This window comes from Cupressus sempervirens, chromosome 10, assembly GCF_028749045.1.
Source record: "Cupressus sempervirens isolate cs-2001-9-10 chromosome 10, ASM2874904v1, whole genome shotgun sequence".
Lineage (NCBI taxonomy): Eukaryota > Viridiplantae > Streptophyta > Pinopsida > Cupressales > Cupressaceae > Cupressus > Cupressus sempervirens.
Window position 1 is genome coordinate 82,025,688 of NC_143127.1, and position 21,800 is coordinate 82,047,487.

Genomic DNA, 21,800 nt, shown 5'->3' on the forward strand with positions numbered 1-21,800 from the left:
AGAGAATTGAAATATGCATCACATAAAAATGATAAACCATTCACCATAGACATTTCAGGTCAATAAATAGCAAATTAACAAAATTCAAATACTTTCATTGTAATAATATGGCGTACAAATAGTAAAAATGTCCAAAGGCTCCAACTTTCATGCATGAAATAACATAAAATATTGAAATATAAACAATGGATGTTCTATTATAACTAAATACTTAGCATTAAACAATAACATAGAAGTCGGACTCCATAATCAGCTGTCCATAAGTATATTAAAATGTAAGTACTGTAACTAAATTACTAAATAGTATACATAGGAGCTGGCAATAATATATAGCTGTCTATAATCAATAGATGGTATGTGTAAGAGTCTAAATCAAGTAAATTTGATGCCATAACCCCCTCTTTCAACTATTGTTCACTCTTTGACCAGTTGCTCCTCCTCTTGCCACTCTTCTCCTTTGCAAATGTGAAAATGAGTTTCTTTTTCATTTTTGGTTATCTTATGCTTATTAGGTTTTGGTATTGTTAAATGTGGTTTGGGTGTCTTGGGGACAAGCCGAAATGTCTTATGTTTTGACACTAATGGTCCAAAAATGGTTTGAGCCATAGGGGACTGCTAGAAGTCCCTGGGACAGGTAGGGAAAGCAATCATGCACCTATCTAAGTTATTCCTCGCAATCCCTTTTGATAACAACTTGGTTGGAATATCAACTAACTACTGGTCTGCTACTTCTGCAAACTGAAAGAGTCAACAATGTTACTGATTAATGCTATATATTTAGGAAAAGGGGTTGAAGCTTCTCCTTCCACCTAAAGATTGCTAGAACTAGAAACAACTAGAAGCTTTGGAGATTCATGTGTCATAAATCAATGTTGTTGTAGTTGTATTAAACAAAGGAGATGAAAGCTCCTTATAGAGATTTACAAACACGATGTTTCTATAAAAAACAATCGTAAACTAAAGACGGAAATAGAAACTACCTAATAAACAAAAGACTAACTAGGATGACCATTAAAGAAACATTATAACATTTTAATACCCTCCCTTAATGGTCATCGTCTAACTGATGTCTTTTGGTCACAAATTTTGCAAAACATTTTGTTGTTGCTGAGACCCTCCATGGATCTGCAAAATGCTAATGACCAAGAAGCCAAACTTCGCCCATAAAAGAACATGGAAGGTTGCCCCCTTCTTCAGATTGCTTTGCAACAAGAGATAAGAGACAAGAGCCTGCCACTGAGATGAGTTTGTCACTAAGCCTCTCAGAATCAGCAAAACATCTGACCAAAAATCACCATAAAATATCCAACCAGATGTTGGATAACGAAGTTGCTCTTCCCTGGAGACAAAGAAAAACACAAAGAACAGCTAGCACGATGTTGAGAAAAAATCGGCAAACCCTCCAAACTTTGGAGATGAGTAAGGTTTCCCAAAATAGACTACAAAAAGCCATGATTTTACAGGCATGATTTTTGAGGTGAAAAACCAGACATGATTTTTGGGGTAAAAAATCAGTCAAAACCAAATAAAATCCGAGACACGGATAATAGAATACAAAACTTCATTTTTGTGGAAAAACGGTGAAACCCAACAAATAATTTTGTGGAAAAATTATAAACCCACTGGATGATTTTGAGGAAAAATTTTATACAAAGGAATCCCACGCAACTTTGCAAATTACAGAATCAAAAAAATTTAAGGGAAAATTTATAGAAATCCGTTAAAAATATGAAGGGAAAAATATTATGAAAACCCATAAGAGATTTTTTAAGGGCAGCAAAACAATAGACTTCACATGGTAAACCAGGACATACAAGTACATGCAACTCTCAAAAAACAAAGACTTCTACTGCAAACAAGAAATCACTAGATCAAAACCCTTAACCAGGCTTGTGATTTCCAGAAAAAATGCTCGAAGACGAACCACAAAACTTTCATAAAATACGGATAATAGAATACAAAACTTCGTTTTTGAGGAAAAACGATGAAACCCAACAAATAATTTTTGTGGAAAAATTATAAACCCACCAAATAATTTTAAGGAAAAAATTATAAACAAACAAAGGAATCCCACGCAACTTTGCAAATTAGAAAATCAACAATTTTTAAGGGAAAATTTATAGAAATCCGTTAAAAAAATGAATGGAAAAATATTATGAAAACCCATAAGAAGTTTTCAAGGGAAAAAATTATGCAAACCCATAAGAAAATTTTTAAGGGCAGCAAAACAAGAGACTTCGCATGGTAAACCAGCACATGCAAGTACATGCAACTCTCAAAAAATAGAGCCTTTGCTGCAAACAAAAAATCACTAGATCGAAACCCTTAACCAGGCTTGTGATTTCCAACAAAAATGCTCGAAGACAAACCACAAAAGTTTCATAAAATACCTCTAACAATTTTTATTTCTAAAAATAAAAATGCAAATTTCTAGGAAAATTAACAGAGCAAAAGAGGCTCAAATTTTCCTTCAAAAATCCACCAAATTTTATGAAATCCCATCGACCTATTCTGATACCATGTTATGGTAAATCAATGTTGATGTAGTTGTATTAAACAAAAGAGATGAAAACTCCTTATATAGATTTACAAAGAAGACATTTCTAAAAGAAACAGTCCAGTCGTGAACTAAAGACAGAAATAGAAACTACCTAATAAACTAAAGACTAATTAAGATGATCATTAAAAAAACATTATAATATTCTAATAATTCAAACTTTGAAGCTCCATGCTCGTCTTATATTACTAGAATAATTTCTTAAGAATTTTTGGACAAAAAGTTCCCAATTGGACATCCTTACTGACTACAACTTTCATTAGCTCCAAATGTAGTCCAAGTTGGCCTTTGAGGTCTTGTTATAACACACAAATAAATCTTCCCACTAGAAGGTTCCGATTTTGTCATTTTTTCTCCAAGCATATGGATATATACTAGACTAAAATATTGGAAGGATTCATCTTTGGCTACATGCCACTAAATGCTTCCTCCAATGACTTGTTCTCCAACACCCTATATCTAAAGAGAAAATTGTTGTAAGACATGCTTTTGCCCAACAAACATTGGCAAATTCAAGACATAAATCATTGTCTTCGCAGCTCCTATGGTCGATCTATTCTCCTACTCTACAACTCCATTTTATTGTGAGTTGTACCAAACCCTAAACTCCCTCTTTATTATTGCTTCCTTTCAAAACCACTAGTATGTACTCCTTAGTGGTATACTCACCTCCATTGTCTCATCTCAATGCCTTGATATTCTTCCCTGCCTGTTTTCAACTAGAGCTTTGAACACCTGAAACCTATTAAAGACCTATTCCTTGGTCTTTAAAAAGTAGATCCACACTTTGCAAGAGAAATCATCAATGAAGAAAACATAGAAACATGCTTCCTTCAATTGATCCTACTAACATCAATCCACACACATCTGAATGCACTGAGTCTAAAATCCCTTGAGACTTGTTTTCTACTTGGAAAGCAATCTCGTAAACTTACCAAGTGTGCATTCTCTACAAGATTCTTGTTCACTACTAAACTTTGGAAGTTTTGTGACAACTCTGCTCGTAAAAAAATAAATATTACTACTCCAAATGCAAAATACTGAAACGATTTTTTAATAAAATCCCCGAATTTCCTTAGTGAAGCTATATAAGTTTTCTCCAACACTTTTGGCTCTGAAAATCTTAGTGACAATGTCCTAATGCTGGATAGCATTGTAATATCACACAATAATAAGAAGTTCAAATGCAGAAGAATAAGCAAATATTAAACTTTTAAATATGTTTTAAACTTCTTCAGAAACTTCCACAACAAAAACAACTCTCTACTACACAACAATCAACATGCACCATGTTCTACCATGCACAACTTTAGTTTTCCAATCGTATGGAATAATTAAGGTCTTGCAATCTTTCTCTGTATAAACTAATTCAGATAGCAATTTAATCTTCAAAACAAACAGCTCTACTTACAAAAGCTATCATTATGACTTATAAGGATGAGATGGAACATAAGCTTAAATTGCTAAAGAATAATTACACTTTAGACTTATTAAGCTAAATATATTTTCACTTCAATGCTTAACAAGAAAATGCGTGAAAGACTAATTTGAACGACTTGAACTCTTTCCCAGCACATTCAAAGCAAGCCTGTGCAGAAGTTCATCCATGCTAAAACTCAAGATCATCATAAAAGCAAGTTTACCTAATAAGCTTTTTTGATAGGTTGACACAAACTCAAAATGAGGAGTTAACCATACAAAATGAACAGCTGTTGAGGAAAGATTTGATCAAAGAGAATTCAAGCCCCTATGCAATGTCAGTCATATGGATAGCAAAGAGAGGAGAAGAATTAATTTGTCATTCAGTTCTGATTTGAGAGTATGCTTATATCATATATGCAGACGCATAGACTTTGCCAGAAACATGTATATACACATGGATGGTCTGTTCAAATGGATAAGATGCATTCTGCAAAAAAGCCCACATTCTGCATTGAATATATACTCAAAGCAATTGATATTCATGTGCAAACACCAGAATACATATATCCGACAACAACAAGAAGTATAAACATTTGTCAAATTTATTTTCATTCTCTTAACATAACAATGAACATTCATAATAGCATCTCTTTTTGACATCAATGACACACCTGGCTCACAATCTCCCCTGTTGGCATTGCTGTCAAGACCCCAATCTGCAACAAAACATATTCAATCTATACAAAACCTATTCAAAGTTCAAATCGTCAAATCTGAAACATAGCTCCCCTTCAATAATATCCAAAACGCTTGCAAAACCAATCTAAAAGCAACATAGCTCCACTTCAATAATATCCAAACACTTGCATAACAATCTGCAAATTCTCCCCCTTTGACATCAATGACTAAGAGTCATGGACAACAAATAAGACAATAAAATACTCCCCCTAGGCAGATGCTTGTATGTGAACTGAACTAGAGAGAAGGCATATATCTGTCTCAAAGCCAACAATCATTAACCTACCCCAGACCAAAAATGCTAACCTTTTACCTCTCTAACATTGTAGACATTATCGTCTGTTCTTTTCCCTTTAGCAATCAAACTTTTTGTTTGAACCTTTCTGATTCCATACCCAAAAGCATTAAAATTTACGAAGTATCTATTATCACATTATTGAATAACACTCGATAAATTATACTTAAATCCTTGTACATACCAAACATTTTGTGTCTCTAATGAATTATTTATGCTCAAAGCACCCTTACCTTGAATTTGTACTCATGATCTATCACCAAACTTTATCGCGCCACCATTTGAGCTAGAAAAGGTATTAAACTTACTCTTGTCACCTTTCATGTAATTTTAGCAACCACTGTCTGTTATCCAAAGGTTTTGACTATTTGCATTAGTAGCAGCCTTAGCAATCACGAATTTCTTTTCCTTCTTTACCCACACTTTTTCTGCATCTTTATTCAAGAAGCTGCTCTCAACCCTCTTCTTCTCTGCAAAAAAACTCATATGACATTTCTCGCAATATGGCCAACATTCTGATATTTAAAATTAGCCCATACTGAAATCTTTCAAGGAATCAAAAGGATTTTGAGTAACAAAACTAGTTTTTCTAATCAACTGCTTTATGACCAAAGTAATTACAAATATTACAAAAGCCATAAGAAGGGTAAAACCTATTTGTCAGCATTCTTCTTGTAGAAGATGGCACTGTGGGTAGCTTTTCTGCTTTTAAATCTTAAAATGTCTATCATTAGTGTCTTTTCACTGAAAGAATTACTAGAACATTGGGTTTTATTGAAACCCAAACCAAATTTACCACTGTTCATCGGAAACCATCTTCAATTGTCCAAGTTTATTCCTCAAAGTTACTATCTCATTTTCTAACCTTAAACAATTTTCAGATTTTAATAAGAATTCAGAACTGAGTACCTCTTCTTATTTTTAACCTTCAATTTCAATTTTAAAATTGATAATCATTTTGTTTCCTTCTTCAATTTCCCTCATTAGGTCTTCATTTTTCTTCAATGCAATGCTGATATCTTGTACTGAGAGTTCTCCTCCAATCTCCAGATTTGTTATAGAGCACATAGTAGTTCTCCTTCAAGAACTAATTCACCTTCTTTAACATCATCTTCATCACCCTGATCTGGTGAACCAATTGCCATGAACAATATCTCACCTTCAGATTCATACTATCCTATGAATTTGAACTTCCCTCTTTCATGCACAGAATTTTCTTGTTCTTAGAGAAATTTTGTCGATTGTAGGAAGATTGGTCTGCTCTTTATTATTCCTTTTAAACCTTTCCTCATTGTCTTCTTCATCTTTGGCATAGGGACACTTAGCAGCAAAGTGTTTGATTCTCCCACAAATAAAACATTTGAAGGGTAGCTTCCCTTTTTACTTTTTAAAACCTATTCTGAGTTTCTTTACAAGTTCTTCATCGATATCACTATCCGACTCAGACCTCTCTTCCTTTGCTTTCATTGGTGCTTTAAAAACTTCTCTCTTAGTATCTTCTTCACCAACCATCCTCATTTCATCAGAGCTATTAGGATGCCATGTAAGTCATCAATTGTAATCTTACTAAGATCGCTTGCTTCTTCTATGGCAGAAATTTTAGCATTATACCTAAAGGTACAGATCTTTAAACCTTGTAGACAACCAGTGTCTTTCAACTTTTCTCCAAGACCCTTCATTGCATTCAGCATCTCATCAACTCTAAGGAGATAGTCTACAATTCGTTCTTCTTCAATCATCTTCAATCCTTCAAACTTAACCTTGTAAGTTCACAAATTTGCTCACTTTATCGTCTCCTTCATAGATAAAGATACTCCTTAACTTATCCCATACATCCTCAGTTGTCTGGCAAGCATCACCGTAACAGATTCACGGTTAGATAACCCAGAAAGAATAGCATTTTTCACCTTAGCATTGTTTTCATATTCTTTCTTTTTAGCAAGATCAGTTAAAGGAGTTTTAGGCATTGTATAAACATCTACTACTGATATCCAAACATCAAACATTAGAAGACAGAGAGGTTTCCATTCTTATACTGCAAAATAAATAGTTGGTAGCATCATATATGGTGCTTCATTAGAAGAAGATTCATCCAAACTACTCGTGTTCTATATCCAAGATCTGATTAGACTTATCAAATCTTTTCAAGCACTAGGATCTGATACCAACTGTAGAACACAATCTTCTACTAAGATGAGGGGGTGAATCAATAGAAGATACTAACTTTTAAACACTTATTAATTTGTCGGCTCGTATTTTATTCAGTTCTGATTTGAGACTTAGTTCATATTGCATATGAAGACACATGAAATTGCCAAATACACATAGAAAACATGGATGGTGTGTTCATATAGACAAAATATTCCTCTAAGAAGTCCACATTATACATAGAATATGTATTCAGAGCAACTGGTATTCATTTGCAAATACCAGAATACGTATATCTGACAACAGAAGGTAGTATATACATCTGTCAAACTTTACTTTGAATTTCTTAACATTTATAATAGCATTTCTTTTTAACTTTAATGACAAACCTAGCAAACAATAATTACTTCAATTAGTAGAGATTAGTTAGGAGTTAGTCGTTTGGGTGATTGTAGGTTGTATGGCTATAAAAAGCCATTAAATATAATAATGACACATTGACGCTTGCTCTATATTGAATTCTCAATTTAGAACCTTCTCTGTTCTCAAAGATGCTTGCTCTATATTGAACCTCTCTAGCTCCCTAGAGATTTTGAGGTAGGCAGGGAATCCTTCTTGAAATATTGTTGGCCTGATGGATCATTCTTTGCCAAGGTAAAGTCTAAACAATTGTATTCTTTCCTCACCAATCATGAGGTTATTTTGAATATTTTCACAAATGCTAACTCGTCTTGGAACCTCAGCCTAGAACCTAACATCTGGGTTAAGATATTTCAAGGAATACGGTATTCCTTGCTGGGCCTAAAATTAAATGCTTATTATGGTGTTTTCTCTTACATAGATTTCCCTTTAGACTCCATAGTGGCGAACCAAGCATGTGTACATTCTACAAAGTTCACGAGTCTGTTAGACATGTATTCTTTCATTGCTATTTTTGCTTAAGAGATTTGGAAGATGTTTGGTTTTCCCAGCAGCAAAGATGTTTCCATGTATGAGATTATAGCTGGTCATATTTAAGGCTGAACGAAAGTTTTCAATAGTTTTTTCCCCCTTCTCCCTGCTTTAATTCTGTAGCATATATGGAAATTTCGTAATGATAATGTTTTTGAGAGAAATTCCAGAAATCTTACTGAGTCTCTGAGGAGACTCATTTTTCACAAAACAAAATAAATGTGCAGGCAACAGTGGTGATTAGATTGAAGAAAAAGAAGCTAGAAGATCTCTTTAAGAGTGGCATGGTACATCTTGGCTAATGGGAGGTTTCACACGGGTACATCTGACCCCAAAAGTCAAAAGAGATGACTCCAATTGAGTTTGCATTTCACAACCGCGTGGCTGAGCTGAAGGAGCAGAGGCAGACAGAAAGACAGGAGAGACAGAGGGCACTCCGGGCAGTACCAATTTCTGCTGTTCCAGGTGATGTTCCAGAGGCTGTACCAGGGGCTGAAGTTATTCAGCATCCATATAATCAACAGATTGAAGAAGATCGAGTTCTCAGGTGGATGGAGAGATCCAAGGATAGGCTGGACTGGGTCCCTAGAAAGCAAGGAGATATACTTTGAACCTGAATCTTACATTATGCTCTTTTTTGTAATTAATCCATAGATACTCTGATGTAGTATGCTGGGGCTGTTCGCATATATGATAGATAAACAGTAATCATGTATGTTCCTTTTTTGGTTTTTTGGTATTGCTGGTTGTAACAGCTCCTAATGTAGTGATATTATGTTTTTGAGACGTATATAATTAATAGGAGGAAAAAAGTAATTACAGATTGGCTCTCTCTTCTCACAATTTCAATAAAATGAAGGTTCTGTTAAGATAACTAATGCATCTAGTATTTTTATGAGATTGATGAATGAAGTTTTTAATACTTATCAGTTATCTGAGTAAATTGTCTGTTGTATATTTAATTTATATTTTTCAATAATGCAAAGAATAACTTTTGGAACACATGAAATCAGTGTTGCAAATATTAAGAGAATAAAAATTGTTTGTGAATGTGAACAAATTAGTTTCATTAAAGTAGTGTATTTGGTTTTGTTTTCTACAAGTGGACTGAAGATCAGGTCCAATGAGTGGCATACATCAGTAATTATTTTTGAAGTAGAAGTTTTCATGGTCTAACAAGTTTTTATAGGAAGTTCATTAAAAAGTTCAGTGGAATTTGTCCACCTATTACTAAGACAAAACTGATATTGCCGCAACTAACAACAAAAAATTTGTTATTGAAAAGAAAGATGACACAAGTTACAACAACTGGTTTTGGCATTTACCAGATTTTGATAAGTCAATCCAAATTGAGTGTGATGCAAGTAGTTCCAAAAAACAACAAGATATTCCTTCTGGGTTTTTCAAGCTCTCTTTTGGGTCACTCTCTGATTCTTCTGGGTCTTCCGTATTTTTGCCTCGAAGAATATGCCTTCATAGATTTTTACAATTTTTCATTAAAAAACGTGTCATGGCATCTCTGACAAATATTCTACTCAAGCATAATTCCAAATTCAATGGTCGCAATTATGGAACTTGGAAGCAGCACATCATCGCAATCTTTCAATATCGGAACACTAATCAACTTGTTCTGGGTGTTACGCAGTGTCCGACTTCTCTAGGTCCTGATCAAGATACATGGGATTCAAATAATTGAGAGGTAGTGATGCTTCTCAAATTATCCGTGGCTGATGATCAGCTTTCTTAGATTCCATCCAGCAAGACAACTGCCAAAATCTGGACACACCTCAAAGGTCTTCATGAGAATTCCGACAAAAGTAGAGTCTTCTTTCTGAAAAACACTCTGTTTTCTATTGTCATAGATGAGTGCACCACGCTCTAGGCACACCTGAATCGGATTCAGAAAATCCGTAATCAGCTACTTGCCATCGGTTACAAGATGGAGGAAGAGGATATTGTGGTAATCACTCTTCGGAGTTTACCAAAATCCTATAAGCATTTTATCGAGACTCTCAACATCACATCTACTGGTGTTGATTTGAAGTTCACTGATCTCTGCATCCTACTGCTTCAGTAAGATCGGTGGAAACAACAGTTCGATAGCAACTCCACCTCCACCTCCACTGAGCAAGCCTTTGCTTTGAAATCCTTTCAGAAGGATAAGGGCAAGTTTCAGCAACCATCTTAGCAAAAATCTTCTGCTCCAACATCCGATGGTTCCAGAAAGAAGAAGATTCAATGTAACTACTGCCACAAGTATGGTCACATGAAGGTTGAATGTCAAAAACGCTTAGCTGCCCAGTCTAAGCAATCAGGTTCGCAACCCAAAGCGAACAGTGCAGAGCACACTGAGCAGGCAGAATCTGCCTTTATGGCTAAAAGACCTGCAAATCATGTGAAGTCCTCTGCCTAGTACATTGATTCAGGTGCCTCTCAACATTTCACTCACCGCAGAGACTGGTTTACTGACTACCAGCCTTACTCAGATTCTGTTATTTTTGGTGGCGGAGAAGAGTACACGATTTTCAGTAAAGGCAACATTCAAATTTAGTCTGTTGAGAGGAATCTCATATTCCTTGATGTGTACTACGTTCCAAGGATGGAACTAAATCTACTCTCAGTCAGTCAGCTGCTACGACATTCTCCACACTTTGCAGTCACCTTCAGTTTCCATCAGTGTACCATTACTGATCGGGCGACTAAGTCTACTGTTGCAGTAGGTCTTGAGGAGCATGGTCTTTTCAAACTTACTGATTCTGGTGATTCTCACGACTTAGCTATGGCTGCTCGGCAATCTTCTGTCAGCGCACTTTGGCATCAGCAATATGGGCACTTAAATGTGCATTATCTCTCACAGCTTGCTCGAGATGAGCTTGTTCTTGGTTTGCCAGAGATTCAGACTCAACACCTTGGAGTTTGTGGCGCATGTCAGGCTGGAGAGCAACATCACACACCTTTCCCTAGTGGCGATTCTTGGCGAGCTTCTCAAGTACTTTAACTTGTTCATGTCGATATCTGCAGCCCTATGGCCACTCCTTCTGTTCTTGGGTCCAGGTATTTTTTGTTGTTTGTAGATGATTTCAGTAGAAAAATGTGGTGTATTTCCTTAAAAAGAAATCAAATGCATTTATTGTATTTCAAAAGTTTAAACCCTTAGTTGAAAAAGACTCTAGGAAATCTATTATTACTCTGATCAGACAATGGGGGGGAATTTTGTTCTAATGCTTTCTCCAGCTTCTTGGATACACATGGCATCAAACGCCAGTTAACCACACCTCACACCCCACAACAAAACAGTGTAGTTGAACGTCGGAACAAGACAATCACCGAGATGGCTCGTTCCATGCTCACACACAAACATGTTCCGAAGCAGTTTTGGGCAAAAGCAGTTAACACTGCAGTTTATCTTTTGAACCGATCACCCACAGTGACAATCAAAGGTAAAACTCCGGAAGAGGCCTGGTCAGGTCACAAGCCTAGAATTAGTCACCTGAAGGTTTTTGGCTCTCTTGCTTTTGTTTGGATCCCTGATGCTTCACGCACCAAGTTGGATGACAAGAGTCAAAAACTGATGCTTGTTGGATATAGCAGTCTTCATAAAGCCTACCGTCTGATTGATGTTGAGACATCTCGTCTCATATACAGCCATGATACAGTCTTTGATGAGCAGTGAGGACTATTCATGCCTCTTTCTCCTGTTCCTGATCCAACAGACCAGCCTATGCAGCTCATGATTTGGGAGTTCGGCTTCCATTAGGTCCACCTGATGGGAGGGCTCCAGTAGCTCCTGTAGCTCCAGTTATTCTAGTGATACCTGTACAAACACCCCCGGCTTCTCCTGCAAGACCACTTCACTTTGTAGATGCTTCACTTGAGTTTGATCCAGCTTCTTCTGATGAGGATCCTACTGATCAAGCATCTCCTAATCATATTGTTGGTCATTCTCCTATCCGGCCTAAGTGGTGGGCTAAGACGCTGATCTTCGTGATGATGAGCTCATTGATGGGAGAACTGCTCGGAAAAAGAGCAAAACTACAAATTCTGTTAACGTTGCTCTTATGGCCAACATTCACAGTGTGTTTGAACCTGAAACAAATTCCAAGGCTAAAGGAATTCCAAAGTGGGAACAAGCTATGACATTTGAACCACCAGAGCCTGCTAAAGAACAACACCTGGGTCCTTTCTGATCTTCCACCAGGGAAGAAACCCATTGGCTGCAAATGGGTCTACAAAATCAAATACAAAACAGATGGTACTTTGGATAAGTACAAAGCTCATTTAGTGGCAAAGGGCTTTTCTCAGCGACAGAGCATTGATTATGAGGAGACCTTTGCTCCTACTGCAATGATGAGCACCATCACATTAGTCCTAGCCATGGCAGCACAGTTTAGCTGGAAGGTCCATTAGATGGACGTAAAGAGTGCTTTCCTGAATGGTGATCTCCATGAAGAGGTCTACATGACGTAGCCTCTTGGTTTCAAGGTTGCTAGTAAAGACCATCAGGTTCTCAGATTAGTAAAAGCTCTCTACGATTTGAAGCAAGCCCCTCGGGCATGGTACATCAAGATTGATAAGTACCTCAGTGATCAAGGCTTCAAGAGGAGTTCTTCAAACTCAAATCTGTACATCAAGACTACTAACAGTGACATCATCATTTTGGTTATCTATGTGGATGATTTGATCATCACTGGCAGTTCGACATCTTTGATTCAAGGAATCAAACAGAACTTATGCCAGTCTTTTGATATGACTGACCTTGGGCTCATGCATTATTGCTTAGGTGTTGAAGTTTGGCAACAGTCTTTTGGTATATTCATCTCTCAGTCCAAATATGCCAAGGCCCTGTTAGACAAATTCCGAATGCAGGATTGCAAACTTGCATCTACACTTATGGAGAAAGGTCTCAAGTTATCAGCAAAGCTTGATTCTCCTTCCGTTGATGATACTACATACAAGCAACTAGTAGGCAGCCTCATCTACCTCTTTGCTACTAGGCTTGATATCAGCTTCGCAATCAACTATATTTCACGCTTTATGACAGCTCATAAGGTTGATCATTGGATGGCAGCAAAGCGTGTGCTTCATTATGCAAGGGCACTTTAGATTATGGACTTCTATACTCTCGGAGTTCTAATCCTAAACTCAGTGGGTTCACAGATTCAGATTGGGCAGGCTCTGTTGATGATAAAAAGTCAACATCTGGATATGTGTTTAGTTTGGGATCCAGTGCAGTCACATGGACCAGCAAGAAGTAGCAGGCAGTTTCTCTCTCTTCTACAGAGGCTGAATACAGAGGGACTGTTAAGGCAAGATGTGAAGCTATTTGGCTTCGTCGAATGCTTGGGGATATGCAGATGTCACCAGCAGGACCGACTACTCTGTTTGTTGATAATGAAGGCGTTATCAAGTTAGCACGGAACCCACTCTTCCATGAACGAACCAAGCATGTGGATGTTCATTGTCATTACATATGATAGCTGGTTGAAGACGGGACTATAGATCTGCAGTATGTTCCTACCACAGATCAGATTGCAGACATTCTCACCAAGCCTCTTGGTCCTGATAAGTCTGTCAAATTCAGATGACAGCTTGGTGTGTTCGATAGATTAACCATTAAGGGAGGGTATTACAATAATAGATAAGTCGTCTATTATTAGTTAATGGTTATCTTGTAAATATCTTAAGCTTTAGTTTGCTTTCGTTTTTTGCTTTCTCTAGAATAGAATGTTTCTATTCTTTTCGTTCATTCTTTTGTATAAATTGACCTCTCGGTCTCTGTTAATAACAAGCAAGCATTTACCAATTACCTCGTAATAATCCAAGTCAACGTTCTTGAAGGGAAGTAGTCATAATGTGGTATTATATCAATCATTTTCTATTCCCAAGAGACCGTGCAGTTTATTAATATGGAATTTGTGTTAGAATTGTCAAGAACCTACCGAGGAATTTATTCAATTTTTAAACTAGTAAGCAGATAATTAAAATATGGGGCGCATTTCATTGCTTAAAAGAAAATTAATTGAATTGTGCACATAGCTGATCTATTTTTGAGAAAAATTAAAGGATAATATGGATTACCCAAGAGTATTGTGTCAAATAAAGATGTTAATACTGTTGATGATTTTTTGAAGAATATTGAGTTGAAGTTGAATTCAATATATTGCGCACAGATTGTTAATATGAGTTTAGGAGACTTATTAAGGTATTTATAAAGTGATAGGATAAATAATAATTGCATTTCAGCTTTATCAGAAAGACAGCTTTTCTTACCAGAATTCAATGAGTCTAGGAAGATTGCCATTTTTAATTGTGTATGGCAAAGTCCCAAAAAACAAAATACTAAAACTACAAGTAACATTACATTAGAAACTAAAAGAAACAAAATTAAATATGTGGACATGCATGCATACATTACAACCAAGCATGAAGTTGCCCACAGTTGAAAACATGCTACTTAGAAACTTGTAAGGCTTAAAAATTAAAACTAAATCTGCAAAATTCAAATCAAATGATACCTTAGAGAAAAAGGAACCGCACAACTCAGGAGCCCTGTACCACCTTGTGGCAACATAATCCTGCAATAATGTCTGTACTTTCAGACATACTGGGAAAAGAATACCTCTAAAATGGCAAAACTCTAGACGAAAACAAGCACTGATCCAAGCCAACTCTAATGTGAAATAATGTGTTTTAAATTAAAAGTCTGTAATATAATAAACAAGTAAAGAATTGAGTGTTAAGGGCATACGGTCCAAAAGATTGCTGTAGGAGTGTCACTAAAGGCAACTCTTGCTAGGCCAAAATCACAAATTTTAAGCTTGCAGTCCGCATTGGCAAGGACATTCTTTGGCTTCAGATCCCGATGAAACACATTTGCTACACAAGTGTTGCCCAAAAAAATAAGTACAGAATTATTGTATATTAATCCCAAATTTCAACATCAAACATCATTGACCAGAGATCTCAATATATTTTAAGACAGGAATATATAGTCAAGGCTCTGTAAGAATATTCACAGAAGGAGAAAAGCGGCTGCCTTTCTAAAAAAAATTCTGCTAGGTTAATCAATCTCATTACTGGTGCCAAGCTACAAAGGTCTACAACTAAAATCGTCAATTATGACCTTACATGTACTCAAATTGTGCTCTAGAATCTGGAAAACTATTTAATCTTCTAATAGTATATTACATATGTTTACAATATTTTTTTAGTAAACAAATAATTTTAGAATAAGCATAATTAATAGCACAGTTGGCAGTTCTGATATTCCATATTTCTAGAGCAATCATTTAGCCTAGAATCCAAATCCATGGGAAAAGCCAGAAATTTGTAACTCAAATTATCAAATGATTTTGTATACACAAAATTAGACAGAATATGCTAAATGGAAAAGCACCTGTATGTATATACTTCAAAGCTCGAAGAAGTTGATATAAGAAAAATTGGTAATGTTCTGGCGTCAGATCATCATTAGCCTTTATAACCTGATGTAGGTCAGACTCCATAAGTTCAAAGACAACATATATATCTTTAAATTCTCTCTGTGAAGGAGGTAACATGATATGCTTAATTTCCACAATGTCAGGATGGCGCAGCAGCCTGAGAAGTTTGATTTCACGTAATATTCTTGTCGCATCAGACAAATGTTCAAAGATGTTAGTTATCTTCTTAATTGCTACTTTCTCCCCAGTATGTGTATCAATAGCAGAGCAGACAACTCCATAGCTTCCTTTGCCTATCACTTCTTGAATCTTGTAACGACTAGCTCCTCCATACTCTGTAAAGAACTCTGCCTCTGCAGAGCTCTGCAATCAAATGCACAACAAGAGATTAGACAATTGTGTATAAATATTCAAAAAAAAAATTAACAAAACAGCCAACAATTCATGCCCCTTGCCATCTGACACTTTAAATAGTATGTTTGACATATATTCCAAGATTTTAACTTCAGAATTGATCCAAATGAGTTATAATTAAATAAATTTTCAGAATATTATTCAACCTGTCTAGGAATCATAAATCTGAATATGAGTAAACTGCAACAAATTTCACATCATAGTTATCTTTAATTCCATGACAGGAAACTGAAAAATGGGTTACAAAAGCACACCTTTCTATGTTTTATATAGAAATAACAAATAACCAACGTAAAATACTAAAATGAATTAAGTTTCAGATTTGAAAAGAGTTGATATTACTAGAGAAAAAAAATTATGTAATGTCCCACTGATGGATAATTTGTCAGCAACATAATCTCTCAGTAAGCACTAGATGCATTGTAAATCATTCTAATCTACTAGCTTTTCAAGATAATTACCTAGGGCCTCTTTGTCAACCTCATATAGTGAGGACAACAATAGATAAATGTGGAAACCTTTTTTAAGTAATTATAAACATATAGTATTAGAATATTGTCTACTTTTAGCCTGCTATTCTTGGCATGGCTTAGTTGCTCTACTAATGGTCATCTTAGTTTAAGTTGTCACTATTTTTAGTCTCGCTATTTTTAGCACTACAATCTAGGTCTCTTCACTTTTAATACATTGGATTACATCGAGTATTTGAACATCGTATCAAAGCAGGCACTAGTCTAGGTGTGACTCCCTCACAGGAGGGCCCAGGATTACACACAAAAACCATTAAAGCTTTTTGTTCAAAATAGCTAGCAAAAAATTAAAAGGTTTTTTTCTTAGTAGTAGCTCATTCTTTTCTGAGCAAATTATTTTTCTGTAAAATTCATGAAGTTTGGTTGTGGTAAAAAATTCGTGAAGTTTGGTTGTGGCAAACCCTCTAGGGTTTCTGAAGATTTCACAACCTTTTCACGCCAAATTTTCTTTTGCTCTGCTCAAGTCGAGAATTTCCTGGAAGCATTCAGAAAAAGGCTTGCATGTGTTCTTTTCTGTGCCAGCGTCGTATCTTATGAGGGTTTTTGTGATCCACAATTTCTTCTGAATCGCATGAGGTTCCCAGTACCCCACAATTTCTTCTAAATCACATGAGATTCCCAGTAACCCACATTTTCAAACCACGCATTTGCAATTTTATCGAACCACACATTGGCTGGAAAACAGTTTGTTTTAGATTTTCTTTGTTTTGATCTTTTGAACTTGGAAAGAGCCATGTGAATGAGATTTGCTAATACCTGGCTATTAACATCATGTTCGTGCATGCGCTCACCCTTATATATTCTGTCAAGTGTGGTTCTGAAGATGTCCCTATTTTCTGAAGTCAAAAGAATTCTGCCCCATGATGGAGATTGTTGAGGACATTGGCCTTTTGCCCCAGGATGCCCATTCTCTGCCCACAACAATTTTAAGTGCAGCGGTCTATGATCTGATTTAAGTTCCCATATGTGTTCCCCAATCATAACTACTTTGATTCTCTCATAATAGTTGTGTGAGCTAACTGTGTCTGTACATACATAGCAATTGCCCAGTGAAGACACTTGTTTAATCTTATTGCGCAGCTATTACTCCAGGGAATTTGTATCGGTGATTAACTTGACTAGAAACACTATTAGTATTAACTGTTAGCTAGTTTTATTTCACTACAAAGAATATTGGACTATTTTTGTTTTAGTTCTTTTTGCATGATAATGCTACAGTATTCAGCCTGTGTGTGACACACAAATAACCAGCTGAGCTACAACTTGGCCAAGTTCGGACAGCTTGGAGACTTAAGGCTTGGGGTTGAGTCATCAAGATTCCTCTAATTTATATAAACAACATTGATTTGGCAAGAGCCTGACTCGACTTGACATTTGACAGTACCTTCCCCAAATAAAAGTATAACAAAAACCAAAATTTCAACTCTCTTTTTTCTGCTTTCAATCTTGAACTTTACTGTTATGAGAAGAAATAGAAAGCTACCAACAGATTATATAATTTTATCTATAATTTCAAAATTGCAATCTGCACTTGATTTTCAGAAGTTACTGTTATGAGAAGAAATAGAAAGCTACCAACAGATTATATAATTTTCACTCTAGTTTCAAAATTGGGATCTGCACTTGATTTTCAGAAGTAACCCAGATTACCAATGGCATTTCTCCTAGCTTTTGATTGTCTATCTATACCTTTTATGCCATGCATATAATTCATAGATATTGGACTTGGAAGAGAACTTTTAAGACCAGATTACAAAATTCTAGTTCCTTAAGGGCAACTGAGCAACTAATTAACATTCTCCAATTAGTGCATACATTGACACTAGTTTGTGGTATGAGGAGGTCTTCGAAGTTAAATTCTTGTAGAGTAAAATGCCACTATTATAAAATTTCAATTCTCTAAGAGTTGATAACAACTGCCAAGTTTAAATTTTGTCAGTCAATATTGATTGTTTACCTTGCTGCATCCAAGTCAATATTGAAAACACACATTTTGGTGTTTCATAAGGACTCTGCAACTATGATCTTTTCCTGAAATTCGTGACTTGAAATTAGTCTTATCCGGCATTCATAATTCTCCACCATGAAGTTAAATATGATATATTCAATACCTTTAATTGTCATCCATTCGCCATTTTGTATAACAATTTTTTAAAATTAGTTATAAAATCCTTATGGTGTTTTGGCAAAATCTCTTCTTTTCACTCAAGAGACTTTGTAAGCTTTCAATCCTAGAACATGATACCTGCAACTGTGATATCTTTTCTTTTTAGCATAAGCCAACATTTTTTTTAATTAGTAAGAAAGTCCTTATGGTGTTTTGACAAAATAATCTCTTCTTTACACTCAGGAGTTTTTGTAAGTTTTCAATCCTAAAAGAATATGATAACTCTGTTGACAATCCCTGTCATATGTTCTTTTGGGTTCTACCATGAAATCTACATATCCACATAACATAATGCACCAGAACAATACTGATGTCAGTGGCAAGTCAAAATCTACAGTTGGCGTCATCATTCAACATGATCTACCACTCAGTTTTCAACTTTTTTGCATGCCCTTCTTGGCATGAGCTACAAAGTCTGCATGCATCATCACTGATGTACGACATTGCCACTATAGGACCACAGTCAATGACACTCAATACGTATGCTACAAGGTCCCCTTTTCATGTGCTTGACAGAACTCCCATCAGTCGAATGAATTCCCTTCAAGGAGCAAACGCTGGTGTCTCCACAGATCATAAGTTTTTTCATCTTCTACAGCTTTATAAAAATAGAAAAGTGTATTTAAATTAATGACAAAGGCATCTGCTCATCTCCTCTCAAAAAGAATCATCTACTGCACACCACATTAAACCATGATACAATTCCACATCATTCTCTTGATGTGGAAATAAATTTGTAGTCCTGTTTTCTGATTCATATTTCATGTTTTTCTTCTGCTATAACACATTAAATTCTAGAATTACTGCATCTCGCAGTGCTTCTGGGATCTGAACCTATTAGAGACATGTAAGTTGTGCTTCTCCAGCTACTGTTTTTCTGACTGTAACAGAAGGGATACATTACTTTTCAAATGTGATGACTAAACAGAAAGGTACAACGATCGAGATCCCTTCACCTCGTTTAAAATTGCTGTGGAATACATAACGACTGCTGAAAAGGAAAAAAATAAAGCAATAATGATCATGCATATGCTTGTGTTAGCCTTTGTCCTTACGTTTTCTGAATATTTTCTCACTTATGGAGAACAGGCATCATCCAAATATGATTAACGTCCACCTACCAAAATAAGAGACATCAATAACACCAACTGTACAAATTATTTAACTTCATTTGTATATGAAATGTTGCGATTCAGTTAAAGCAAAATTATAGTCAATTGTAAGAAACAATTCTTTCCTCCGTGACGCACAGAAGAGGAATTCGGAAATACTGCGTCCTTAGTTTAACAGGGTTAAATTAACCAGAATGGCGTACGCAGCATTCTTCTAGCGTTTACTAACGAGAACGTATTATATCACGGTAAATTTCAATTGAGGCTAAATAAGAGAGAAGAAAGTAGGGTTTGTGATAAGAATCGATAACAATTCAACCACAAAATTCATTCTTTTAATGCATATATCGTATATTTAAACAAACTGTAAGGATCATAAGGTCTGCACCAGATTTGCCAAGAATTTCCTCTCTATCACCAATAGACCTGCAAAAACCAAGAGAAAAAATGTAAAGAACAGACATTGGAAAACCCAAAACATACCTTTCGCCGCTGGTCCTGCTGCATCTTGTCCAGCTCGTGACCGATTTCCGCAACGATCGAGAACTCCAACCCTTGTTTACAGCCGACTTCCGTCAATTGACAGAAACCTTTTTGACACCGAATTTATTCCAGATCTAGCGGAATATTCGCAGAACTAGCGGTCGCGAGTGGAACCCTATCAACCACATTTGCCCCATCTGCCTCTACTGCGAATCACAAAGCTGCTATCCGTTCTGATCCTCCAAGTGTCTCCCAGGGCTAAATTGAGTCGTGGCTTCAAAAATATTGCCAGAAATTTCAACAGCAAACCGATCCGCCTCCGCCGAGCAAACGCATCGAGGAAGAGAACCAAAATCAAAAGGACGAAGCAGGCCATAGCCTGCACTCGTAAGACATCTGCATTCCGCTGGCCCCTTCCACTTCTACTCCTAATCTAAAACGCGTCAATTGCCAGAAAACAATACACAAATTCTGTCAGCTCCCTTTCCGCTTGAGCTCTAGGGGAATAATGGAATGGAATGTGCTTGCATTTTGTCCGCGTTCGCGCCACTTAAAGATGATGAATGCGATATTATATGATAGAGAGAAAAGTCACCGAGTTCGGTAGAATATCCGGCGGGACAACAACTGGCTATGCGATTTTGAACGGCGATAATAGTTCCTGTAGCAGGACGACAAGGGTTCGAGTCCCTCCGAGCTCCTCATCCTACGATGCACTAGAAATTACGATGTCAAAGCCCATGTACGTACAGCTTGGCATCTGCCAAGTCCAAAGCTCGAATTTTTTTATGTGCAGATCCAAACGAGGATAATTGCATTTAACGCACGGATTAATCGGTCCTTCCAATCTCCATCTGATACCAACTGTTTTTTCTTCGTTTTTTAAATCGCTGCAAGTAATGACGTGTCCTCTTTTTAAGGCCGTTTTGCGTGTTTTGGACACGCTAACTTTATTTTTAAGTTTTATGTTACGGTCAAGTTCGACGTCTACTTAGTTTTTTGAGGGGTTTTATTCGAAGTTTTCCCTACGTCAACAAGCTTAGGAATTTGCGGTTAAAATTGACTGTCACGGAGTATGTTGACAAGATCCCTTTGTTTTGAAAATAAATTAAAATAATTAATAATATTATTATTATATTAAAAATATATTTTCGACAGACCATTCAAAAATTGTTATATTAAAAATATATTTTAGACGGACCGTTCAAAAAAATAAAATATATTATATTTTAGTCAGACCAGTCAAAAATAAATAAAAATAATTTCATTAGACCATTCAAAAATAAATGAATAATTTCCTTATATTAAAATATGGTTTATATTTTGTTGGGTTGGTTTGGTTCAATTCTTATCTTAGCTTTATCACTTATTTTTGAAATTGTATATTACTGGTTTTTATATGAAATGTAAACTTTTATTTTATTTTATTTTTATTAAAATAAAATTGCCTCTTAATAATGTGAGGTTAGTACATTTCATAATGAATTGTTGCAATTGTTGATGAGAGATCTTTTTTGTTTTTAAGTTTCTAACACGTAACA

The 21,800-nt window shown here is 35.9% G+C and overlaps 1 protein-coding gene across 1 annotated transcript in view; it reads right to left on the bottom strand.

Moving 5' to 3' along the window:
* The window catches only part of LOC149532679 (mitogen-activated protein kinase 15-like), a 32,042-nt gene extending 11,238 nt beyond the window's left edge, over window positions 1-20,804 (bottom strand). The window contains exons 1-4 of the mRNA XM_089806586.1: window positions 20,260-20,804; window positions 15,508-15,916; window positions 14,860-14,987; window positions 14,627-14,686 (exon numbers count right to left, since the gene is read on the bottom strand). Of these exons, the coding sequence (XP_089662712.1) occupies window positions 14,627-14,686; window positions 14,860-14,987; window positions 15,508-15,916; window positions 20,260-20,283 (621 nt within the window). The 5' untranslated portion in view covers window positions 20,284-20,804. The remainder of the gene's footprint in view (window positions 1-14,626; window positions 14,687-14,859; window positions 14,988-15,507; window positions 15,917-20,259) is intronic.
* Between the last annotated feature and the right edge of the window lie 996 nt (window positions 20,805-21,800).